This window comes from Stegodyphus dumicola, chromosome 11, assembly GCF_044657685.1.
Source record: "Stegodyphus dumicola isolate Sdum_Otavi_A_Nest chromosome 11, ASM4465768v1".
Taxonomy (NCBI): Eukaryota; Metazoa; Arthropoda; class Arachnida; order Araneae; family Eresidae; genus Stegodyphus; species Stegodyphus dumicola.
The window spans coordinates 149014457-149036098 of record NC_140778.1 but is presented as its reverse complement, the minus strand read 5'-3'; the positions used below and the strand labels follow the sequence as shown (position 1 = coordinate 149036098).

The following is a 21642-nucleotide window of genomic DNA, read 5'->3' as shown; positions in this document are numbered from 1 at the left end:
GGGCTATTGCCTACGGAGAGGGATGCCTTCGTCGAGGACTTTTTAAAGGAAACTGGCTCATATGCAAATTACACATGCGGAAAACCACGAAAACGCCCGTGCAGCCAGCCGTTAACCGGAAATTGAACCCTGGACCGAACTATTAGTGTTCAGCGGCTTTACCGCTCGAGCGCTGCTGGGCTCTTTTTTCGTTTCATTCGCTGTTTGAAAAACATGTGTTCACTTTACGGTAAAGCAAGCACCTGTTTACTTCAATTAAAATGGGTTAGACGATATGATTCTTACTACTTTAATCTTAGCTTTTGATTTCTAATATTGATTCAATATTTTCTGTAGACAAAGTATTCTGATTATAATAATGGATTTCAAACATGTTCAAAAGGTGTGTATCTGAATATAATTAGATTTTTAAAAGATAGGGCCCATTTTATTAGTTTCACATATTTCTAAAGCAATTGAACCATAGTATCGCTGTTTTGAAAGAAAGTAAAATTGTGACAAATGTATAATGAACATTAATATACATGCTTTATTAGAAGTAGTCAGCCTTTTTAAACGTGACCGTCTATGCTTTTAGAATGATTTGGGAGCTCTGTGCATTTGCTCTGCCATCTTAAAAAAGCGATGTTCAATTATCAAAGTATGTTTACGTTCTCAAGAAATACGGGTCTCTTTCAGAAAGTGACCTCTTAGAAGTCGTCAATAAATGACAGAGTATAATTATTTTCTAATAGATAATAGAATTAATTTATTTTAACGTCAATTTAAAAATGGCTGCTTGTACTAAGAATTAAGAGCAATAAGACTCTAATTTTTCTTTCGCAATTAGCTGTTATGCTAGTTGAATTGTTTTCTGTATAATCTTTATTGTGTACAATTGAAATATTTAGTTACGCATTCAACAAATAAACAACAAATGTAAGACAAATCATTTAAAAAATTAAATTTTGAAACATTAATAATAATTTTTCTGTTATACATAATATTATTAATGAATGATGAATTTATATTATATTATATATAAATCAAACTTTAAACTCCTATTCCTTTATAATAAATTGAAGAAAAGGAAGTGAATTAATTTTTAAAAACAAGACGAAAATTAAAAAAAAAAAAAAAAAAATTTGTCGTATACCTAGAATCTAAAAATAACGAATACTGAATTTATCGGCTCATATAATAATAAATGCGTATTCATATTGTAACAGAAATTTTGTTAGAAGTCTAGCATATGTATAGTTATTTGTAATCTTTTAAAACTGTCGTAACATGATGCATATTTATCATTATCGTGAACCAAAACCGTATGCTTTACATCCTTACAAATATGCGTGATAGATTTTAATATTTATTTCTGCATATACTTAAGTTTCCCAGAGACATGAAAGCAAGTTAAGCAAATTTTTGTTGCATTAAGCAGACTTAAGTCTTAAGTTCTCTGTTAGCTAGTGTAAAATAATTTCGGATTTTATGAGCCTTCCAGAATTATTAGCAAAATAATGGAAATGTCTTTACAAAGTGTTTTGTAAGCAAACAGCAAATGTACACTGAGCAGTGATCAACTGATATATTTCTTAAATGATTTGGTTTAGTTGATTATGACAAAACACACTGGCACTATATGCCTAAAAGGAAAAATGCCTTCGTAGAGGACTTTCTAAGGAAAGCCGGCTCGTATGGTTCGTGGTAAGCTGGCTTGTAAGCAGGTACGTGGAAAAAACCACGAAAACGCCCATGAAGCCAGCCCTTTCGCCTGAGATCGAACTCAGGTCGGAAATGCCAGTGTTCAGCGATTTTACCGCTCGAACGCTGGTGGGCCATTTCTTAAATGAATGAAGCTATACTCATAATATTATGAAATAACACCGATTGAAATATTTAGTGCTTCACTATTATCTCTAATAAAGTAACATAAAAATTTTCCTACCTTTTCTAAATTTCTAAATTTCTTTTACGTTCTTTATTAATTCGTACTTAACCTATACATGTGCAAATGTGTTTATCGATCATATTGTTAAGTGTAAAAAGCAATTTGACATTTATCATATAGCATTCCTTGTCTCAACAAAGAGTTTTTGGAAAGGGGGTAATCGGGGAAAATTCACATTTTCGTCATTAGCGGTTCTGATGAAAGAAATGGGGGGAAGCAGCGACCAAAACAACGAATAACGGACAAATAACAAAATCTAATCTTTAATGCAGTCTCCCAGTTTCTGTATTGTATTTGGGAAAGTTTTATGGTCATTATGAAAAGTGAATATTTGATATGGATACCACGACTTCCTTCTACGACTGTTTAAATTATGCTTATTTTTGCTGCACTTCATTTAAACTTATTTCCTCGAATTATTCTAACTTAATTAAGCGATACCCGAAGGCAAGTTACAAATGGCATCAAAGATTGCAAATTTTGAAATTAAATTTCTCGGCCAATCTTTGTCCTACGGAACTCAAACTTCTTGTATTTTTATTTTTTCATAATGAGTATAAACTTTGGCAGATATAAATATAGGAACCAGAAGACAACATTAAAATTTAATTTCATAATTTGTCCAAAATTAATTCTTTTTAAAATTTGACATTGACAAAATATGAATATTTTTGTCATTTAACATACTTCTGCATTTTTGTTGCACCGTGTTTAAACTTGCTTCCTCGAGTTATTCTAATTAATTCACCAGACCCTCAAAGCAAGCTGAAAATTACATCAAAAACTGCAAATTTTTAAATAAAATATGCCGATCAATTTTTGTCGTATGGAAGTCAAACATCTTTTTTTTTTTTTTTTTTTTTTTTTTTTTGTCATAACGAGTATAAAATTTTCCCAAATATAAGTATATGAATAGGGAGACAGCATTAAAAGATAGATTTCTTTATCTGCTCAGAATTTTTTTTTTTTTAATTTGACATTGCAAATCATGAATATTTTCATGAGTTAAAGCACTTCTGTAATTGGGAATGTATGACTACGACCAACGATTGCGAAAATAAAAGCCAGGTCAGGGAGGCGAGAATATATATATAGTTCATGTTATCTTTCTACTTTCATTATATATGTGTGGGTGCAGGGGCGTAGCTAAAGAGGGGCAAGGGGGCATCTGTCACCGGGTTCAGAATCAAAGGGGCGCCAAACTGATGTTACGACATTTTAGAATTAAATGTTTTCCATCCTTGCAAGCAGAAGGGGGCGCGAAATCTTCAGTTGTCCCTGGGCGCTGAAAACCCTAGCTACGACTCTGTGTGTGTGTGTGTACGTTTGGTATTATTGATTGCAATAAAAAAAGGAGGTGCACGTCTAGATGTTATAATAATCCTATATACAAAATTTCAACGTTCTACGACTAATAGTTTCTAAGTTATGCATACATGAATACGTACGTACAGACGTCATGAAAAAAATTCTCTTTCAATTCATCTAACAACCATTTTGGAAGAAAGAATCTTTATTACGTTCGTACGTACACATGTCACACACACACACACACACACACACACCAAAAAAAAAAAAATCATTTAAATGAATTCGTGAGTGGTCAAAGTGGACTTCCGTGCGGCAAAAATTGACCATGTTATTTAATTTCAAGATTTGGAGCTTTTGATGTCATTTTTAACTTGCCTTGTGAGACACTGAAAAACGTTTAAATGAACTGCAGCAAAAAATGTGTGCAATTTAAAAGGCTCTACAAGGATGCCGTGTGTGGTGTTTACATCAGATCTTTGTTAGTTAGTAACAGATTAGATATGACAGAATAATATCTTGGGGGTTTTCGAATGAAAAGTGAAACAATGCAAAATTAATATTTCGAGACTAACAGCATTTTTGGGCTAATATTTTTCCCCAAACTTGCAAGATATGAATCACATTAGAATCATCACTTTAGTCTCTTTCATAAGAAACTATCATCACTTATCAGTTTCCTCCTCAAAATTCAATAATGTTTGCTGTCCCAATTTAATATAATTCCAATAAAGTTTTTAAAACATAAAATAAAAGTCTAGAACTATGAAATGTTTCTAAACATCGAAATAAAAATGTCAAGTGAGCAAGGGTATTTGAGAATGAAAATAAAACATGTGGATAATGCAAAATCAACATGAAAAAATATTATTTATTAGTATTATTATCTAATGAATAGAAAGAAAGTTTCAGAAAGTATATATCATAATAGAATACTATGATCTCAATTATCCTCACCCACCCTGTTAAATTCAGAAGAGGAAAAGATCTGTTATATCACGCTTTTGGCTTCAAGGTTTATCCTCAGTGTTGTGGATTCCTCCACAAGAAAGGCCGACAAAGGAAGGGCTTGAGCTGGAGACGCCAGTAAAAATTAAACCATTAAATTGGGAATAAAAGATCCTTTTTCTCTTCTGAGTATGTTATAGAGAGTAAGTTTTCTCTTTCCTTAATGAGAAATGAACCACGGGGTTCTTCCTCAGGGGTAGGAGCGCTTTGAAAAAAAGCTTTCTATGTATGAAATTGTCGGAAAGCCTTTCGTCCTAAGAGGAGGTAAACGGATACGACGGCTTTGTTAAAGAAAAAAAAAAAAAAAAAAGATTTAGCACTGTCTTCAGTTATTGTTTAATCGGACCTTGGACGATAGAACCTTGCTCTGTCTCGATATTACATTGCTCTAAGAGCAAACAGAAGAATAGACAAACCTATTATTGATTAGTATTACCATCTAATGAATGAAAAGAAAGTAAAAATCTCACAGACAACAAACAGTACGTATCACTAGAGTACTATGATCCTAATTATCCTCACCTACTCTGATATGTCGCGAATTTGGCTTCAAGGGTTTTTTTTCTGAGCAGGAGCGCCAGTAAGAATTAAACAATTAGATTGCGAATAAAAGAAAAATATCCCTTTTCTCTTCTGAGTATTTCAACAGAGAGTAACTTTGCTCCTCCGTTAATGAGAAGTTGACCATAGGGTTGTTCTTGGGGGCAGGAGTACTTTGAAAAAAGCTTCTTATGTGTAAAATTGTCAAATAGCCTCTCGTCGTAAGAGGAGGTAAACGGATACGGCAACCTTGTTTAAAAAAAAAAAAAAAAAAAAAAAAAACTTGATCTAACGTTGGCGTCAGTTATTGTTTAATCGGATCTTACTCTGTCTCCATATTACATTACTCTAACAGCAAACAGAAGAATAGACAAACCTATTATTTTCAAAGAGACATTTTGTCAGAACGGGAATCACTGAGAATTTCCCACGGCAAACGAAAAGAGGAAAATTTTAGCCCCTCGCTTTTAGGCATGGAGGTAGGAAAGGGAGGAGGGGCCATTCCGCGCTAGAAGTGAAGCACTGCTTTGACGCTTGGGTCACCAGACGGGGTGTTCTTTGTTTACATTCAGAAGCTCGCTTGACAAGATTCTGATAGTATTTCGACACACGACAGTTCCATAGAAATCGAAAAAGGGACACTCTCGCATGAAAAAAACATTCATAGTGTGATGGATAATAGCAGTTTGTATAGTTTACTGACATTTACGCAAAAATCTTGGTTATTTTTCGATAACTAACAACAGCGATTTTGATTATGAATTTGTTTTATAAAATTCTAAGCTGTTGCACTACAAAAATATAGATTTTAAGAAAATTGCTAAAAGAGATTTGCCAAAATTTATTTTCTAGAATATTTGAAAATTTTGAAACTTGATGGCTAAATGTAAATATAAAATTATGTATGTTAAAATATTTGTAATTAGGCACATAGGTCAGATTAAGTTTTTATTAAATAGAGTAACCCATGCAAGGGCTATCTGCCTAAAGAGAGAGATGCCATCGTGGAGGAATTTTGAAGAAAAACTGACCTTTGAGTGGGTATTAAAAATAATACTTATAATTTTCATTCAAATTATATTCATACATATTTTTTATGTAAAACTTTCGGGTGTATGCTAAATTAGTGTAAATTACTTTACACGAAAAATATAGTGAATGCACAGAAATTAAAGATTTGCACATGCCGTAAATGATAAATAGGAAATATGTATGGGTATTTATGCATGTGCTTGCAAAAAGCATGTATCTGCCTTTGACAAAATACTTAAATATTCATTAAATTATTTATAAATGTATTTGAAATGAAGAATTTATTCACTTATAAACAACTGTGAAAGTACTGTGAAGAAATCTAATGATTAAATGTATCTAATTTATAATGATTATAAATGTTATCTAAATATATAATAACCTTAATATTGAATTGTAAACATAAATTGAAATCCTGTTGACAAATACGTTATAAAACTATTTAAGCAAGAATTGTTCGTATTGGAAAGCAATCTCTTAAAAGGTATTGTAAAGCAAATGCTATGAGATGCGCACTTAAGAACGTAATAAAGAGTTTTGGAATATGTATTGTTGAAATGAAGGGTTAAAAAAAAAAAAAAAAATCTGATAAGTATAATTAAAAGAATTATTCCCTTTACATTTTATAATAACTCAGTTACAAGTTTTAAATAATACTTAAAAAAAAAAAAACTTATTTTATTCCCTTTCAGAAATGTTCAGAGAAAGTCAAATACTATTTAATACCTATTTAATTATTAATTATTCGGAATTAGCGAAATACTTTAATAATTCTCTAATTTAAAATGAACCGAATAGAGCATTAATTATAAATTGACTTACATTTTTCGATTTAAAAGAAGCCAAAAAATCATGTCATATTTAAGAAAGTATTTTAGGAAGAAGCTCTATAAATAGAAAAGAAATAATGCATAATTTTAATATTAATAATACAATAAACTTTGATCTTAATTTTTGTACCTTAACCGAATAAAATCAAATTACCGTAATTTTTTTTTCTAATTTAATTAACGAAAACTTGTGAAAATATTTCATTCAAATTAAACCATTCTGAGAAAACTGTCCTGTGAAAAGTATAGCATTTAATTCCGTTCAGAATGAAATGTTGTTTAAAAATATGTTGTTTTCACATACTTAGGACTCTGAAGTGTTGTAGAAAAAGAAAATATATACATTTATATGTATATTTGCGACGTAATTACAAAATATTTACACCCGAACGCGTCAAATCCCGTAGAACTCAATGGTAAATGACCCAATGTTTTGGTCACCACGTAGGGATCGCCGGTGCTTCAGACCAGGGTACGGAGAAACTTGTTTAGGGCGACTCCTTCTTACTTCCTACCTCCATGCTTTTAGGACACTGTGAAGATTTGCACGACGCCTAATTTTAATTTCTGCGTGGTTATAATTGGCCTAGAGTAGATTGTGATAAACTGGAATTCGCCAATTAAATTCAAGTGAGGCGTGGTGTGTCAGAAGATGACTTTTAATTAATAATTAGGTCGGGAGTTAAATAGGGAAAAATTTCGTCGAAAAGAGTTTTTAGTCTGAGTTTTTCTTTCTTTTTTTTTTTTTCTTCCTGTATTTGCTTTGGAGACTTGAAAATGAAATGTCGCTTTACCTTGAAAAGTGAGGAAAATAGGAAGATTTTGGAAAAATGATGCCTGTCCTTTTGCTTGGGCCTTGAGTTAGAAAATTGAAAAAATCGCAAGAAATATAGTTTTTAAAGATGGTGAAATGGGCTTCTCTTCCTTTTTGCTTTACGAAATGAGTTTTGGACTGGTAAAGTTTCCTGTCCGAATGATTACAGATGGTTTGCAGATATTCAATAAATGACTTAAGGAGAGATGACTTAGATTAGACTGATTCATAGAGGCTCCTGTTTTATCATGTCATGTTTTATAGACTTTAAGATGGATTGTACTTGTTTATAGACTTTTAAGTCAAGACGGAGAGAAAAAGATTGTGAAGGAGAGTTCCAGCTGAAAATCGACTGAGCGATAAAAGTTCCTGACCGCGGTGAACCAGCCTTACAATTAAAGACTGACTGTATGAGTCGATGATTATATAGGACTTAATATAAAAATTCATCCATAGCCTGACTCTTAGTGTATTACCTTTCAGAGCTGAGAAATTTGATTTTATTGATTGTGTGGGAACAAAGTCTGAAAAGGTATGTACAATTTTTCCTCTTACTTTTAGTGATCTATATATAAACTATTATTGATATTTTAATATGTATTAAAGAGTTAAATCCGAGATTAAGGAAATGTTTCTATTCCTATATTTATTGTGATCTTAAGGTGTTAATATGTTATTTAGGACTCTATACATAAAAATGAATAATTTATAACTAGGATATGTGGCTATTTAAGAATATGTTTTCTGTCCACTACAACACAATAACGTATTGTTAATTGTATATTATTTATCAAAGTGTTGTAATGTTGCGGTTATGCTAACTTTCAATGTTCCCGTAAGGAACTGTAAATTGTAGATGTGAAAGAACCTTTTGTTAATTATTTCCAGTTGTAATTGATTATTTAATTATTCATTCGGAAAAAGTGATTTAATATGTTTCACAATTTTGTGACTGATATTTTTCACCCCAAAAATTCACCATAATATTAGTCCCTAATTACCAGACTGAATATGATTTGCAAGTTAAATGTAAATCTGAGTGGACAGATAAAATTAATTTATGGTTAGTTTAATTAATTACAAATAATTTTATGAAGATTATTGTGTTGTGTATGAATATTCGACTGAAAATTAGTTATTTATTTACTTAATTTAATGAAAGTTCGTTACCTAATTATTCAGTTCATCCATTGTTAAAACGTGTTCATTCATTGTTATGACTATTGCTATAACTTGTGTATTGTTTGCAAGTACTTATTTTTATTACGAGTGCATATTGGATTGAACTTTAGAACTGACCTATTTAAATATCGAATCGAATCATCTCATTAGAAACAAGTACCTAACTTTATGGCTGTTCGCTTGTATTAATTTAGGTTGAGCATTTGTAGTGATGAAGTAGTGCGAAGAGCGCCGCCAAAATAAGCGATAAACATTAGAGTCTAATCATAATTGGAGACAGCGTTGACTGTTTAAATATGTTATTGAAAACTAGGAATTTACTTATTCAATCCATTGCATTAGTGGTTTATAACTTATGTATATGTGTTTTAGCTATTGTTTAATGATTTTTGCTTTAGTTGTTTGGTACTGAGTTGTTCTCAAAAACATTGCAAGAAAGTTAAGTACAAATTATATTTAGAAATATGTATTGGTGCTATGTGGGTTCAGAAACTTAAGAAATGGGAAGAGTTATACAAAAAGATGTACTCGGGGTAACAAGCGAGGATCGTTTCAGTCGTGTTTTCGGCTTTGATCCATTAGAGTCCACAGTTTTCAGGCTCCGACTCAGATTGTTATTTTTAAAATTTTATAGATAGAGTTAACCTTATAGATTCGCATATCGGGTAATCTGACTCAGAAACTTTGATGGCCAAAGAATAACATTAACAGGAGAAGTCGTGAGTTTCATTCGCAATAATCCCAGATTACGAAGAAAAACGGATTTAAAATTTGTGTTAGAATCTCTTAAACATAGATTTTCTACCACTCAAAATTTGCATTCGCTTTACAGAGCCTTGATCTAAGCCTTTCAGAAGCTTCGGGAATCAGTTTGACAAAATGCAGCTCGCGTCGAAGCTTTATCGTATAACACTGTAATCTTGGATAGACAAAAAGATCCAATTTCAGAAGCACACCGTCTGGAGTTGTTATTGTCAGTTTTTACACAAGGACTGTTCCCCCATCTCAAGAGGCTGTTGCTTCTCCAAAATCACAAGTCCTTCTCATTACGCCCACCAGCGGCCGAGCGGTAAAATCGCTGAACACTGGTATTTCCGATCTGGGTTCGATTTCAGGCGAATGGGCTGGCTGCATGAGCGTTTTCGTGGTTTTCCTTATGTGTAACGTGTATACAAGCCATTTTACCTTAAAAAGGCCTCCACGAAGGCATCCCCTAGGCAGACTGCCCTCAAAAGCTTTCCCATAATTAAAATAAATCCAAATAAGTAGGAGAAGATTTTGAAAGTTGGAGAAGTGATTTTGATCTATCACATTTACCCACAGCTCAGAAGGAAAAGCTGCAAGATCCATTGAGTCGTTATAGACATATCTTTAACCTTATCGGTATTGGAATTGTCGAGATGTCTAGCTATTCTTCATAACATTAAGTTACGCGACAGCGTTTCAGCGCGTCAAAGTGCCATGTCACCTGAGGGATAAATTAAATAGACAGATCTCAGACATCATTAGGGAAAGCACTTCTGCTTATAGTGCCCGAAAATACCCACAAATTAGTCACAGATTTCAGGAAGCTAACGAAAAGACGGTGGAAGATAGTTTCTCCCTTCCGAACACATTATGGTTAATGAAAGGATTGGGGGGCTGTTTGAATTATCCTCGACTTTAGGTTTCTTTCAGATGAAGATGCACCCGTCGGGCATCTTCAAATATAGGTTTTCGCTGCCACAGGACATTAAGAATGGTCTCGAGTGGTGTTCGGTCTTAAAAACGCTTCGAGTTCCTATCCTTTCAGCGGTTAATGGACACTGTCCGGCTTGTTCCCATTACAAATAAGAATTTATATTGACAATAATATTGTAAATGGTTCAAAAGCATTGAGGATTATTTAGAAAAACTGAAAATTCTTCTTTGACTGGTTAAATATGCATAGCCTCAAACCAACAAATGCAAATTCTTATAGCTCACTGTGAAGTATATGGGATATAAATTGTCCAAAGGAATTATACAACCGGACGATAGGAATCTAAGAGTGGTTCAAAAATATAAGCTCCCTTCAAACAAAAAGGAAGTTAGAAGATTTTTGAGATTAATTGGGTGTTATCGTAAATTTATTCTAAATTTTGCTTAAAGAGACTTCTGACGAAACTGACTTAAAAAAAGGGAAAATTTAAATGGTTAGAAGATGTTCAACATGCCTTTGATACCTTTAAAGCGGAACTCTTAAAGAAACCAACTCTTTAGTTTTTTTTATATATTATTTAAAACATGTAAGAGTTATTTTAACATGTAAGGGAATATTTCTTTTAATTATACTTATCAGATTTTTTTTCTACCTTTAATTTCAACAATACATATTCTAAAACTCTTTTTTTTACTACTTTCTTAAGTACGCATCTCATAGAATTTACTTTACAATACCTTTTAACAGATTGCTTTCCTGTACGATTTCCTGTACGAAAAATTCTTGCTTAAATAGTTTTATAAGCGGATTTGTCAACAGGATTTCAATTTATTTGTACATTTCAATGTTAAGGTTATTATAAATTTAGATGCATTGAATAATTAGATTTTTTCACAGTAACTTTCACAGGAGTTTGTGAATGAAAAAATCCTTAATTTCAAACACATTTATAAATAATTTGATAAATATTTACGTATTTTGTTAAAGGCAGATACATGCATTTTGCAAGCATTTGCATAAATACCCATACATATTTCATATTTTTCATTTCCGGCATGTATAAATCTTCTGTGCATTCACTATATTTTTCGAGTAAAGTAATTGACAATAATTTAGCATAAACCCGAAATTTTTACATAAGAAATATGTATAAATATAATTTGAATGAAAATTACATGCGTTATTTTTAATACCCACTCAAAGATCAGATTTTCTTCGAAACCCAAAGTGATTATTTTTTCAATTATATAAAAATAAAATGATGAGTTCAAAATGAGCAACTATAAAGCCTGTTCTCTAAAAATTTTTAAAAAGTACACGTTATAATGATATGTGAATAACAAAAAAGTTTATTTTATTTAAAAAATTTGGCGTTTGGAGCGTAAAATAAAAGCAGCGAATACTCTATCAAGGGTATCAGAAGGCGTATACAGTTTTAAAGGTAACGTAAGGTATTTTTCATTCTTTAAGCGGCCCACAAGCGGCCGAGTGGTAAAGTCGCTGAACACTGGTAGTTCGGTCCGAGGTTCGAATCCCGCGAACGGGCTGGCTGCATGGGCGTTTTCGTGGTTTTCCCCATGTGTAACGTGTATACGAGCCAGTTTCCCTTAGAAAGTCCTCCACGAAAGGCATCCCTCCCCTTAGGCAGATAGCCCTAGTGTGCTTTGCCATAATTAAATACACCACCATTCTTTAAGCAGGCCCACCAGCGGACGAGCGGAAAAGTCGCTGAACAGTGGTAGTTCGGTCCGAGGCTCGAATCCCGCGAATGGGCTGGCTGCATGGGCGTTTTCGTGGTTTTCCCCATGCGTAACGTGTATACGAGCCAGTTTCCCTTAGAAAGTCCTCCACGAAGGCATCCCTTCCCTTAGGCAGATAGCCCTCGAGGCTTTGCCATAATCGCACACACACATTCTTTAGGAAGAACATTTTTGCTAAAATCTATATTTTTGTACTTCAACAGCTTACAATTTTATAAAACAAATTTATAATCAAAATCGCTGTTGTTAGTTATCGAAAAATAACCAAGATGTGATTTTTGCTTAAATGTCATTAAACTGTACAAATTGCTATAATCCATCACACAATGAATGTTTATTTTATGCGAAAGTGTTCCGTTTTTTGATTTGTATGGAACTGTCGTGTGTCGAAATACTATCAAAGCGCTGTCAAGGAAGCTTCTGAATGTAAACACCCCTCCGATCTGGAGAAAGAAGCCTCGGAGCAGTGCTTCACTTGTAGTGCAGAGTTCCTTCCTTTCTTACCTAGATGGGTTTTGCACTGCGGGGGGGGGGGGAACTCTCCTTATCAGTGAGTGGAATCTGAATGGGGCCTTTGTTTATTGTTCTGAACTGTGCTTAGTTAATGAAAACGTCATTATATGTTTTCTCAAGGTAACGAAAATTTTATGGTCAAGGAAAATAGAGCGGTTTTTGAACTAATGAGAAGTTTATGATGGCTGAAAGGAAAGTAAAATATAAACAAACGCTTAAGGATCAATATCGTGTGTAATCAATAAAAATTAAGGTTTATGAATTTCTGATGGCATATAAAAGTAATTTGTTACGTTATATGTTAAAGTTTTTATTGTGTTGTGTCTAGAACCAAAACTATTGTGTAAAATGAAAATTAAGATTAGTTTAGTAATATTATTGCTCTTAAAAATTACTTTAAAGATTACATGGAAGAAATTAGATGCTTATTCATATTTTCATTACTGACTCACGCAGTACCAGCCAATAAGATGTATTTCCTTAAGTGTAATACTGTTGTCATTAAATATCGGTATCAACGTAAGGAAATATTCTAGATTTTAAGATTTTAATTTAAGTTAAACAGTAATTATCAGATAGACTATTTTTGAATAAAATTTTAATAGCTTCCTGAAGGGATGTTAGAAAGTATATACAATCGTAATTAAAAATATAAATAATAATACTATTCAAAAAAATTTTGCTTAAGTATAACGAAGATTAAATTAATAATCTTCACAGACATTTCAAATCGAAGTGTTAAAAAAATAACTTACATAGACTCGTTATCAGGCCTAAATATCATCAGGCTTACCTATTTTAGCAATAATAATAGGAACATAATTTAATACAGTATCTGAAAGAGAAAATATTGAGTGATGGAGACCGTTGGCTCAAGTACAAGGTAGGTGTAAGGCCTATACAAGATACAGGTAGTCAAATTGAGGATCGATCTTACGACCTTCAGTCTCTAGCCAATATATAGCTTGGCGCACGTTCACTTCTTACGATTCTGAGTTTCATTATGCAAATATAAGTAATTTATTTTAAGACTGACTGAATGAGATTTTACTGATTTCAACTTATATAGACTGCATTTATTATTTATATTTGATACTTATTTTCACTAACATTTTTAACGAGCTTTTATTATTTTATGTTACAGTGCAATCTATAATGGATAGGAAGAGAAGTCGGCTATGGAGGTTTTTTACACAGGCTACCGATGAGAAGGCAAAATGTGATATTTGCCACTCGCTATATTCAGTAAAAGGTGGCTCAACAACAAATTTAAAAAAAACACCTCATAAAAAAACACAGGTCAACTTACGAAAACGTCATTCTATGCTCCAAGTCGGATACAATAATTCAAGAAGTTCCTGTGTCATCAACATCAGCAGCAAGTACTGAACATATTAATCATTCAATAGAACTGATATCTCAAACAAATTTAAAACAAACGACGCTGAGTACTTTCCTTAAACGCCCCGTAAGTGTAGTACGGGAAAAAAAAATAAATGACTTAATTTTTAATATGATAGTCAAAGACCTACAGCCTTTTTCTGTCGTTGAAGATACTGGTTTTAAAGAGCTAATTAATTATTTAGAACCTGGTTACAAATTACCTTCAAGGTACACATTTAGTAATACCTTCCTGGACGCTCAGTACCTTGAAGTCCAAAGCAGATTAAAAGAAGAATTGCAGAGTGCAAACTTTGTATCAATTACGACCGATGCTTGGACTTCGCGAGCAGCGACTTCACATCAGGCCGTTACTGCCCATTATATATTAAATTTGGAGCTGAAGTATGCACTATTGGGCTGTTTTGAATGTCATGAGCGACATAGAGCCGAATATATAAAGAAGGAATTATGTAACTTGCTGTCCCATTGGAATTTACAAAATAAAATATTTGTCTGCGTAACAGACAATGCAGCAAATATGAAAGCAGGCATACGGTTGGCCAATTTTGAACATTTGCCTTGTGTCGCGCATACGCTTAATTTAATTGTGCGTGCGGGACTTCAGGGCGCTGAACTAGATTGCCTCATAAAAAAAATAAAAACCATCGTGGAGCATTTTCACAGAAGTCCGTTGGCAACGAAAAAATTTGCTGAGGTGCAAAAGCAGCTGAGGCCTGGCGAAAAGCCTCTTAAATTAAAAATGGACATAGTGACCAGATGGAACAGCACCCTGGATATGCTAGAAAGAATGTGTATCCTTCAGGAGCCTCTAGAAGCGGCCCTTGGACTCCTACACAATCCAGTTGCAAATCTGTCAGAAAGTGACTGGCAGGCTCTTCCAGATGTAATTAAAATTTTAAGACCATTTAAGCAGCTAACCGAAGAAATGTCGTCTGAAAATAAGGTTACTGTTTCAATGGTCTTAGCTGCGACTGAAAGTGTAATTAGCATGTTTGAAAATTTAAATTTAAATATTAATACAGAAATTGGAAAAAATCTATCTAATAAAATAATAACAGAATTCAAATACAGGTTCAAAAATTGTTATAGAAACCCAATATTATCTAAAGCAGCACTATTAGACCCGCGGTTTAAGAAGTTGGCATTCAGACTAGCTGATGAATCAAATTATGAGTGTGCTAAAACTCTGCTGAAAACTGAACTTGAAAAATATTTTAATGTTGACAAACAGCAGACAGTGCAATCAAATAAAGTCACGCCAGCAATATTCACTGACACTAACGAGGACTCAATATGGAAAGACTTTGATGCAAGAGTGACATCAAACTCCGTCTCAAACTCAACTGTATCCAGCATCGTCACTATGAGGCAATATTTTGAGGAACGCATTCTTTCTAGGAATGAGTGCCCATTAAAATGGTGGCAGGCGCGGGCATTACTCTACCCCGAACTTTCAATTTTAGCAGAGAAATATTTATCGATCATGGCTACCTCGGGACCATCCGAAAGAACGTTTTCGAAATCGGGACAAATACAAAGTGAAAAACGTTGTTCCATTCAACCAAAACGAATGGAAAAAGTTTTATTTTTAAACATGAACAAAAGATTACTTCGCTAAAAATAATATGAAATTGTTCTTTCTGTAATGCTTAATTTAATTATTTTTGTAAGTTTTTTAAAATGTGCATAAAATGTTTCATAGTTTTTTTAATTTTTAATGTCCATATATAATTTTCCTAATGTTGTCGAATCGAATGTCATTTAAAACAATGTTAGGAATTGTTATGATCGACCTGAACAAACATAATGCTTTACATATCATATTATAATCATAATCATTGATTTATCAATAGGCCAACATAAAAAGGGATCTGAATAAGAATAACAAAACAAGAATAGTTCAAAATACAGAAATGTGTAAAATATGTATAATATGTAATATTTATATGTAATTTTTATTTAAAGTTTATTAATTAATATTTAAAGTTTATTAATTAAAATTAATTATTACTTATTAATTAATATTTAAAGTTTGCTAAAACCAACCGGTAATTGAAGAAACTGACCCAGTCAGAATAAGACACTGCCGGAGACTACTCTTGGTGAGCAGTTTTTTATATCAACAAGTTAAGGGGTTGGTTTTTATTCGTCTCTCACTCAAATGCCTCTTTATGTATCTGAGTTGATATTATCATTTTTATTTAGAAATAAATGACTTAATAATGTATAATTTTCTGTAATAATTTTCTAGATTTTATTCTCAGAAAAGATACCGAAGTGAATAAAAAATCTGTAGAATACTCATGTTAAATGGGTAATAAAATTCTGGAGATCAAAAGAAAGAAATGCATTTGTAAATAAATTAGTGTATGTTGTTTACGGTGTTGTATCTCAAAAAATAAAACAAAACAAAAATGTTCATTGCATGTTTTTTCAGGACTATCAATCCGGCTCCGCGAAAGATTTTTTAAAATAATTTTATAAAATTTAAAATAAGCAAGCTAACATGCACATTAACTATTTTATATAACAACCAATCTATGAATACATTGCCTGTCATGTATGTTCTTTATATATTTTAAACATTATATATAATTATTTCTAAATTTACAGTGTGTAAAATAATATAGCATTCTATTAAAAAATTTGTTGCTGTACTTTTTAGGAGAATAAAGGTTTCATATGTTATCTTTACCAACTTTCATAATAGTATTCTATGTTTGTTCTTAGAAATTTTCAGCAGAGATATTATATTTTGCACACGGTGTCATATGTATAATCACAAAATACAACCTGAAGTAAGAATATTTCAAGTATTTGTTTCTTATGTACAAATAAGTAGTTTTGTATTAATTTAATATTTCACACTCAATTTATTAACAAATTAATTAAATTTTATAATGGTTCTTAGAAAGCAACCTTAAACCAAGCAAAATAGACTTTAGACCATTTAACACATTATATATTCTGAAAACATAACATTAGTGTAACCATTGTAAAGCAGTAAATTAATGTTAATTATGTAACTAAGTGCATAGTTATTCTCAAATACGCACCTATTTGTGATAAAGTAGATAGTATAATGAATTGAATGATGATAGTTTATTAAATCTGCTTGAAAAAAAGCAATTATAAAGAATCATATTTATATAGTTATTCTACTACTATGAATAATTCTTCTAAAGGAAAGAAAATGCAACTGCCAAATCAGTTTTGAAATGAAAAAATACCAATGATGATACATCATGTAATCGTAACTTTATCCAAAGATATTGCTGCAAAGTAAAGTGGAAATCGTTCTATAAAACAGACAAACAGCTTTCAGACTCCGACAAATTGTTACCATTTTTCATAATTAGTGTTCATCAGCAGTTGAATGGATAATACTGTAGAGCACTGGTAGTTTAACTCATTGCATGCAGGTATATCTTGCCAAGCCATAAATCAACCTTTCACTTACAAGAAGAATTTAACAAAGCTCGCCTACTTGGCCTCACAAGTTCATCCGCACACAATGTGCTAATAACGCAAAATCAGAACTTAAGTAAATAACAAATAAGTCTAAATTAATTAGCTAACAAGCTAGACCAAAATTCTAACTACTGCCGCAAATAAATTAATCTTCGGCTGTATAGACCAAAGCAAAGATATCAAGTGGACAGAAGAACGCTGGTAGAGTAGAGAGTCGCGCAATGCCGACTCTGTATTCATTTAAGTCATATAACTGCTGTGTTTATCTCACGACTTTCGAGTTATGATTTGAATTTAGTATATAATCATGTATTCATTATTATATTATTTTTTATATTACCTTAAAAAAAATATTTATATGTGAGCTATTAAGAGTGTTGTGATGATGTACTAGTAGCTCACGATCGACCTCGTTCTAGATATGACTACCTGAACAGACAAAGTTTTCTTACGTTTATTTCAAGAATAAAGATATAACAGTAAATAAATTGAGAAGACGAATGCGGATCTGATTGGGAACTAGCGCAAAATAGTTTTGACTGGAGTGTCTACCTTTGAGGAAGATTGAATTTTGATTAATTGCACGATACATGAAAACTATCAGCCTAGCAGAAGATTTGTATTCGTAGAATGCTGTTTACCGGAAAGAGAATAATCTTCCCGTTATGCATATGGAAAATCTCGAGTTGCGAGTCTTTTACTTAAGTTACTTTGCATGAAAATATGCAAATTTTTTCGATGCAAGGAATTTTAAGCTATTTCTGCTTTAAATGTAGGCAGACGAAAAGAAATTTTTAGCATACTAACTTATTATTTAGGGCTTTAATCAAAATAATATTCGTCTAGTAATTTTTTTCCCCAGTGAGTGACTAATTTTCGGTATTCAGGAAATGTTACATTGCACTAATCAAATAGTTCAATTCTCCCCCAGCTCAAAAAGTATCTATAATAACCATTCTCGAAATATTACTCTGCAGTAATCGCGTTTGACATTGAATAGAGAGAATATGGGAATGAAAAACAAATAATGCCTCGTTATTGCATAAAAGTTAACTTTGTTTTATATGTATGTGGAAATTTTATATATGAAAAGGATGTTACTATTCTTATTTATTGTAAGAATTGTTGTGTTTCTTATCAACGCTTATGATCTAAAATCGCTTACATATGTAAATAAATCATCAAAATATGTAAATTAAGCAATAACTGATTTAAAATTAAAAGATAATAATAAAAAATACAAGAATCTAAACAAGGTATTTTAACAATAATGAAACTCATTTAAAAATATAGTTTACTAACTGTAGATATCAGAGTAAGTTAAAGATAAGAAAACAGAAGTAATGAAGACTTAGATAGAGTTAAAAAAAAATCCTCCATCTCTCTCTCTCCATCTAGCACATGGGCTGAGATTAGGACAATGGGGGAGAATTGGACGAAAGGACTACGTAACCAAATTTCCATCCACACACTAGTACTATTTCCAGCATTCTCTATATTCTCATTAGTGGAGCTTTGATTGTTTTCCTTTCTTCATTGGTATGCCGTAAAAATCATGGTCTTTGTTTCTATCATCCTTTGAGTCATTATATTATTTGCTCATTCAGAGCCTAAATTTAGCAAATGCTCGGCTGAGCTTTAGTTCTTGCGAAATTGTAATTTCATCCACATCCCCAATTAAGACGAAGATTTCCCGGTTTCCTCCTGTGATTAAAATCGTACCGGTTTATTCGCTGCTATCCCTCATCCCCTCTTTAGACACCCCTACTGACAATTTATTTCCCATTTCGTCCACTGCTTTTCAACACCCCCTCATCAATACCCCTACTCACGGACGGGGGACTTTCCCCCAATTCAACCCCCTTTTCAAAAAGTCGTTCTTGAGAGGCACATTTCTTGACATAGGGAACATTACATAGCAAATGTCAACTATGTACCAAACATCGATACACACATTTGCAAATATACAAATGAAGTAGGAATCAAGAAAAAAAGAAATGTTTAAAAGGTAAGAAAATATTTGTGTTACCTTTTTTTAGGGATAACAGAAAGCTCAAAATTTGTCAATCAGTACTATTTCATAATGCAATAAGCACAGTTTTATTCATTTAAGAAAATTTTTAGTAATTCGCTGCTCAGTGTAAACTGTTGTTAAACTTAAAAACACTTGAAAAAAAGTCATCATATGTGCGTTCGGCGCGCACACACATACTAGTTGGTTTGGTTTGTTACACTAGAGCTGTCTTAAGAGGAGCACACTAGAGCACACTAGAGCTGTCTTAAGAGGAGGGGTGCCTTCGTGGAGGGACTTTCTAAGGGAAACTGGCTCGCATACACGTTACACATGGAAAAAACTACGAAAACGTTCATGCAGCCAGTCCGTCCACCGAGATTCGAGCCCCGCACAAAACTACCAGTGTTCAGCGACTTTATCGCTCGGGCCCTTATTGGCCCTCACACATACAAGAAAAAAGTAGATGATTTATGCTGAAAAAAATATTCTGAAAAAGGAACTGCGTTTTTTAACCGTTTACATCTGTTGTGCCGAAATAAAAATGTAATCAAAAACAATTTTTTGTATTCGAACGAACTTTATTGTGTGCACATGAATTATTGTTATAACAACGTATGAAAGGATATAAGTTGAGAAAAGATTTCGAAGAAAATAATTTTCATTTTTAACTAGGAGCTTCGTTGCCAGCCTTCGTCTGGCTTTTAAATGTACCGGAAAAATTGCTGAAGGGAACACCAAATGTTAAATTTAAAAACTGCGTAGAATTTTACTCTGCAGAACAACTTCATAAAAAAAAGTTACTACGTATAACAAAATTACAAAGAAATAAACAATATCCTTTAATACAAATATTAATTATCCTAATAAATAAATTAACCAACTTCCCTTTGCAAAATCTTAAGAACTCTAATGGTATAAAGGAGGTTAAGAACTTTATTTCCTAAAAAAATCACTCAAAACTTTTCAATATCTTAAAAACTGTGAAATGAGCAATATATAACATAAAAGAATACAAAAAACAAAAAATTCTGAAAATCAAAGTATAATTAATGATATTTTATCTTATATTTTCAAGAGAAAAAAAATTACAATGAAATAAGCTATATCCCTTAATAAAAATATTAATTATCCTAATAAAAAATTATTCAACTTTTCGTTGAAGGGAAAAAATCATGCGGAACGTTTCAATATCTTACAAACAATGAAATAAACAAAAAAAAAAAAAAAAAAAAAAAAAAAAAAAATCCGCGCGGAATTTTACTCTGCAGGGCAAAATAAAAATGTATTATATATATATATATAAATGACAATGAAATATGCCAATCTCTTAAAAACGATGAAATACCATAAAAAATACGATGAAAAATTGTTGCCAAACCCATATTTCTAAAAAAAATGAAACAATTTAAAATGATGCGATTTCATCAAAAATCTATCAACAACAATAAGACAGGAAAATTGTTGCCAAAATCACATTTTTAAAGATCTGAAAAGTGTACTCGGAAGCTTCATTTAAAAAAATTTTTAAAAATACAATATATTATTATTTTTCCCAAATTCTTTTGCAAAAGCAGTTGCAAGGATGAAAGTTTAATGTTTCCAAAAATCAAAGAAAAATAAACTGTACATTTAAAGAAAGGAAAAAAAAAAAAAAAAAAAAAAAAAAAAAAAAAAAAAAAAAAAAAAAAAACCTTTTTATAAAAAATCCGGTTGAAATGGTGTTAAGCTCCCTTTGTTAAATAAATTCGTACTGAATCGATTTATTGAAAGACGAATTTATTTTAAGTTCGTAAAATAGCTAAGTGCCTACGTTTCATGACGATGTGAAAATGGAGTGTGTAGAGTAAAATCTCGCTTTCCTATAGCCCATTATGTCTCAAAATGACGCGATTTCGTCACAAAACATAAAATAAAATAAATTCTAATTCTAATTTCGAAAAAACTGCTTCGAGGTGCACTGGCTCTTAACTAGATGCACTTACTATGTGCCAAATTTCGTAGCCGTGGGTCTATTAGCTTATGCGCAGCGCGAACGAAAGACACACACACAGACACTTTCTTTTATTATATGTAGAGATTTTTTCAAAAAGAGATATCATATTAATTTCCAAATAATTTAAATCTGCTGTGCTGAAATAAAAATTTAATAGAGAAT

At 32.0% G+C, this 21642-nt stretch overlaps 1 protein-coding gene across 1 annotated transcript; it reads left to right on the top strand.

Annotated features, from left to right (window-relative positions):
- Positions 1-14111: 14111 nt before the first annotated feature.
- LOC146994419 (E3 SUMO-protein ligase ZBED1-like) lies at positions 14112-15620 on the top strand. Its single transcript, XM_085826371.1, has 2 exons — positions 14112-14992; positions 15074-15620. The coding sequence occupies exons 1-2, from the start codon at positions 14112-14114 to the stop codon at positions 15618-15620; spliced, it is 1428 nt and encodes a 475-aa protein (XP_085682497.1).
- Positions 15621-21642: the final 6022 nt, after the last annotated feature.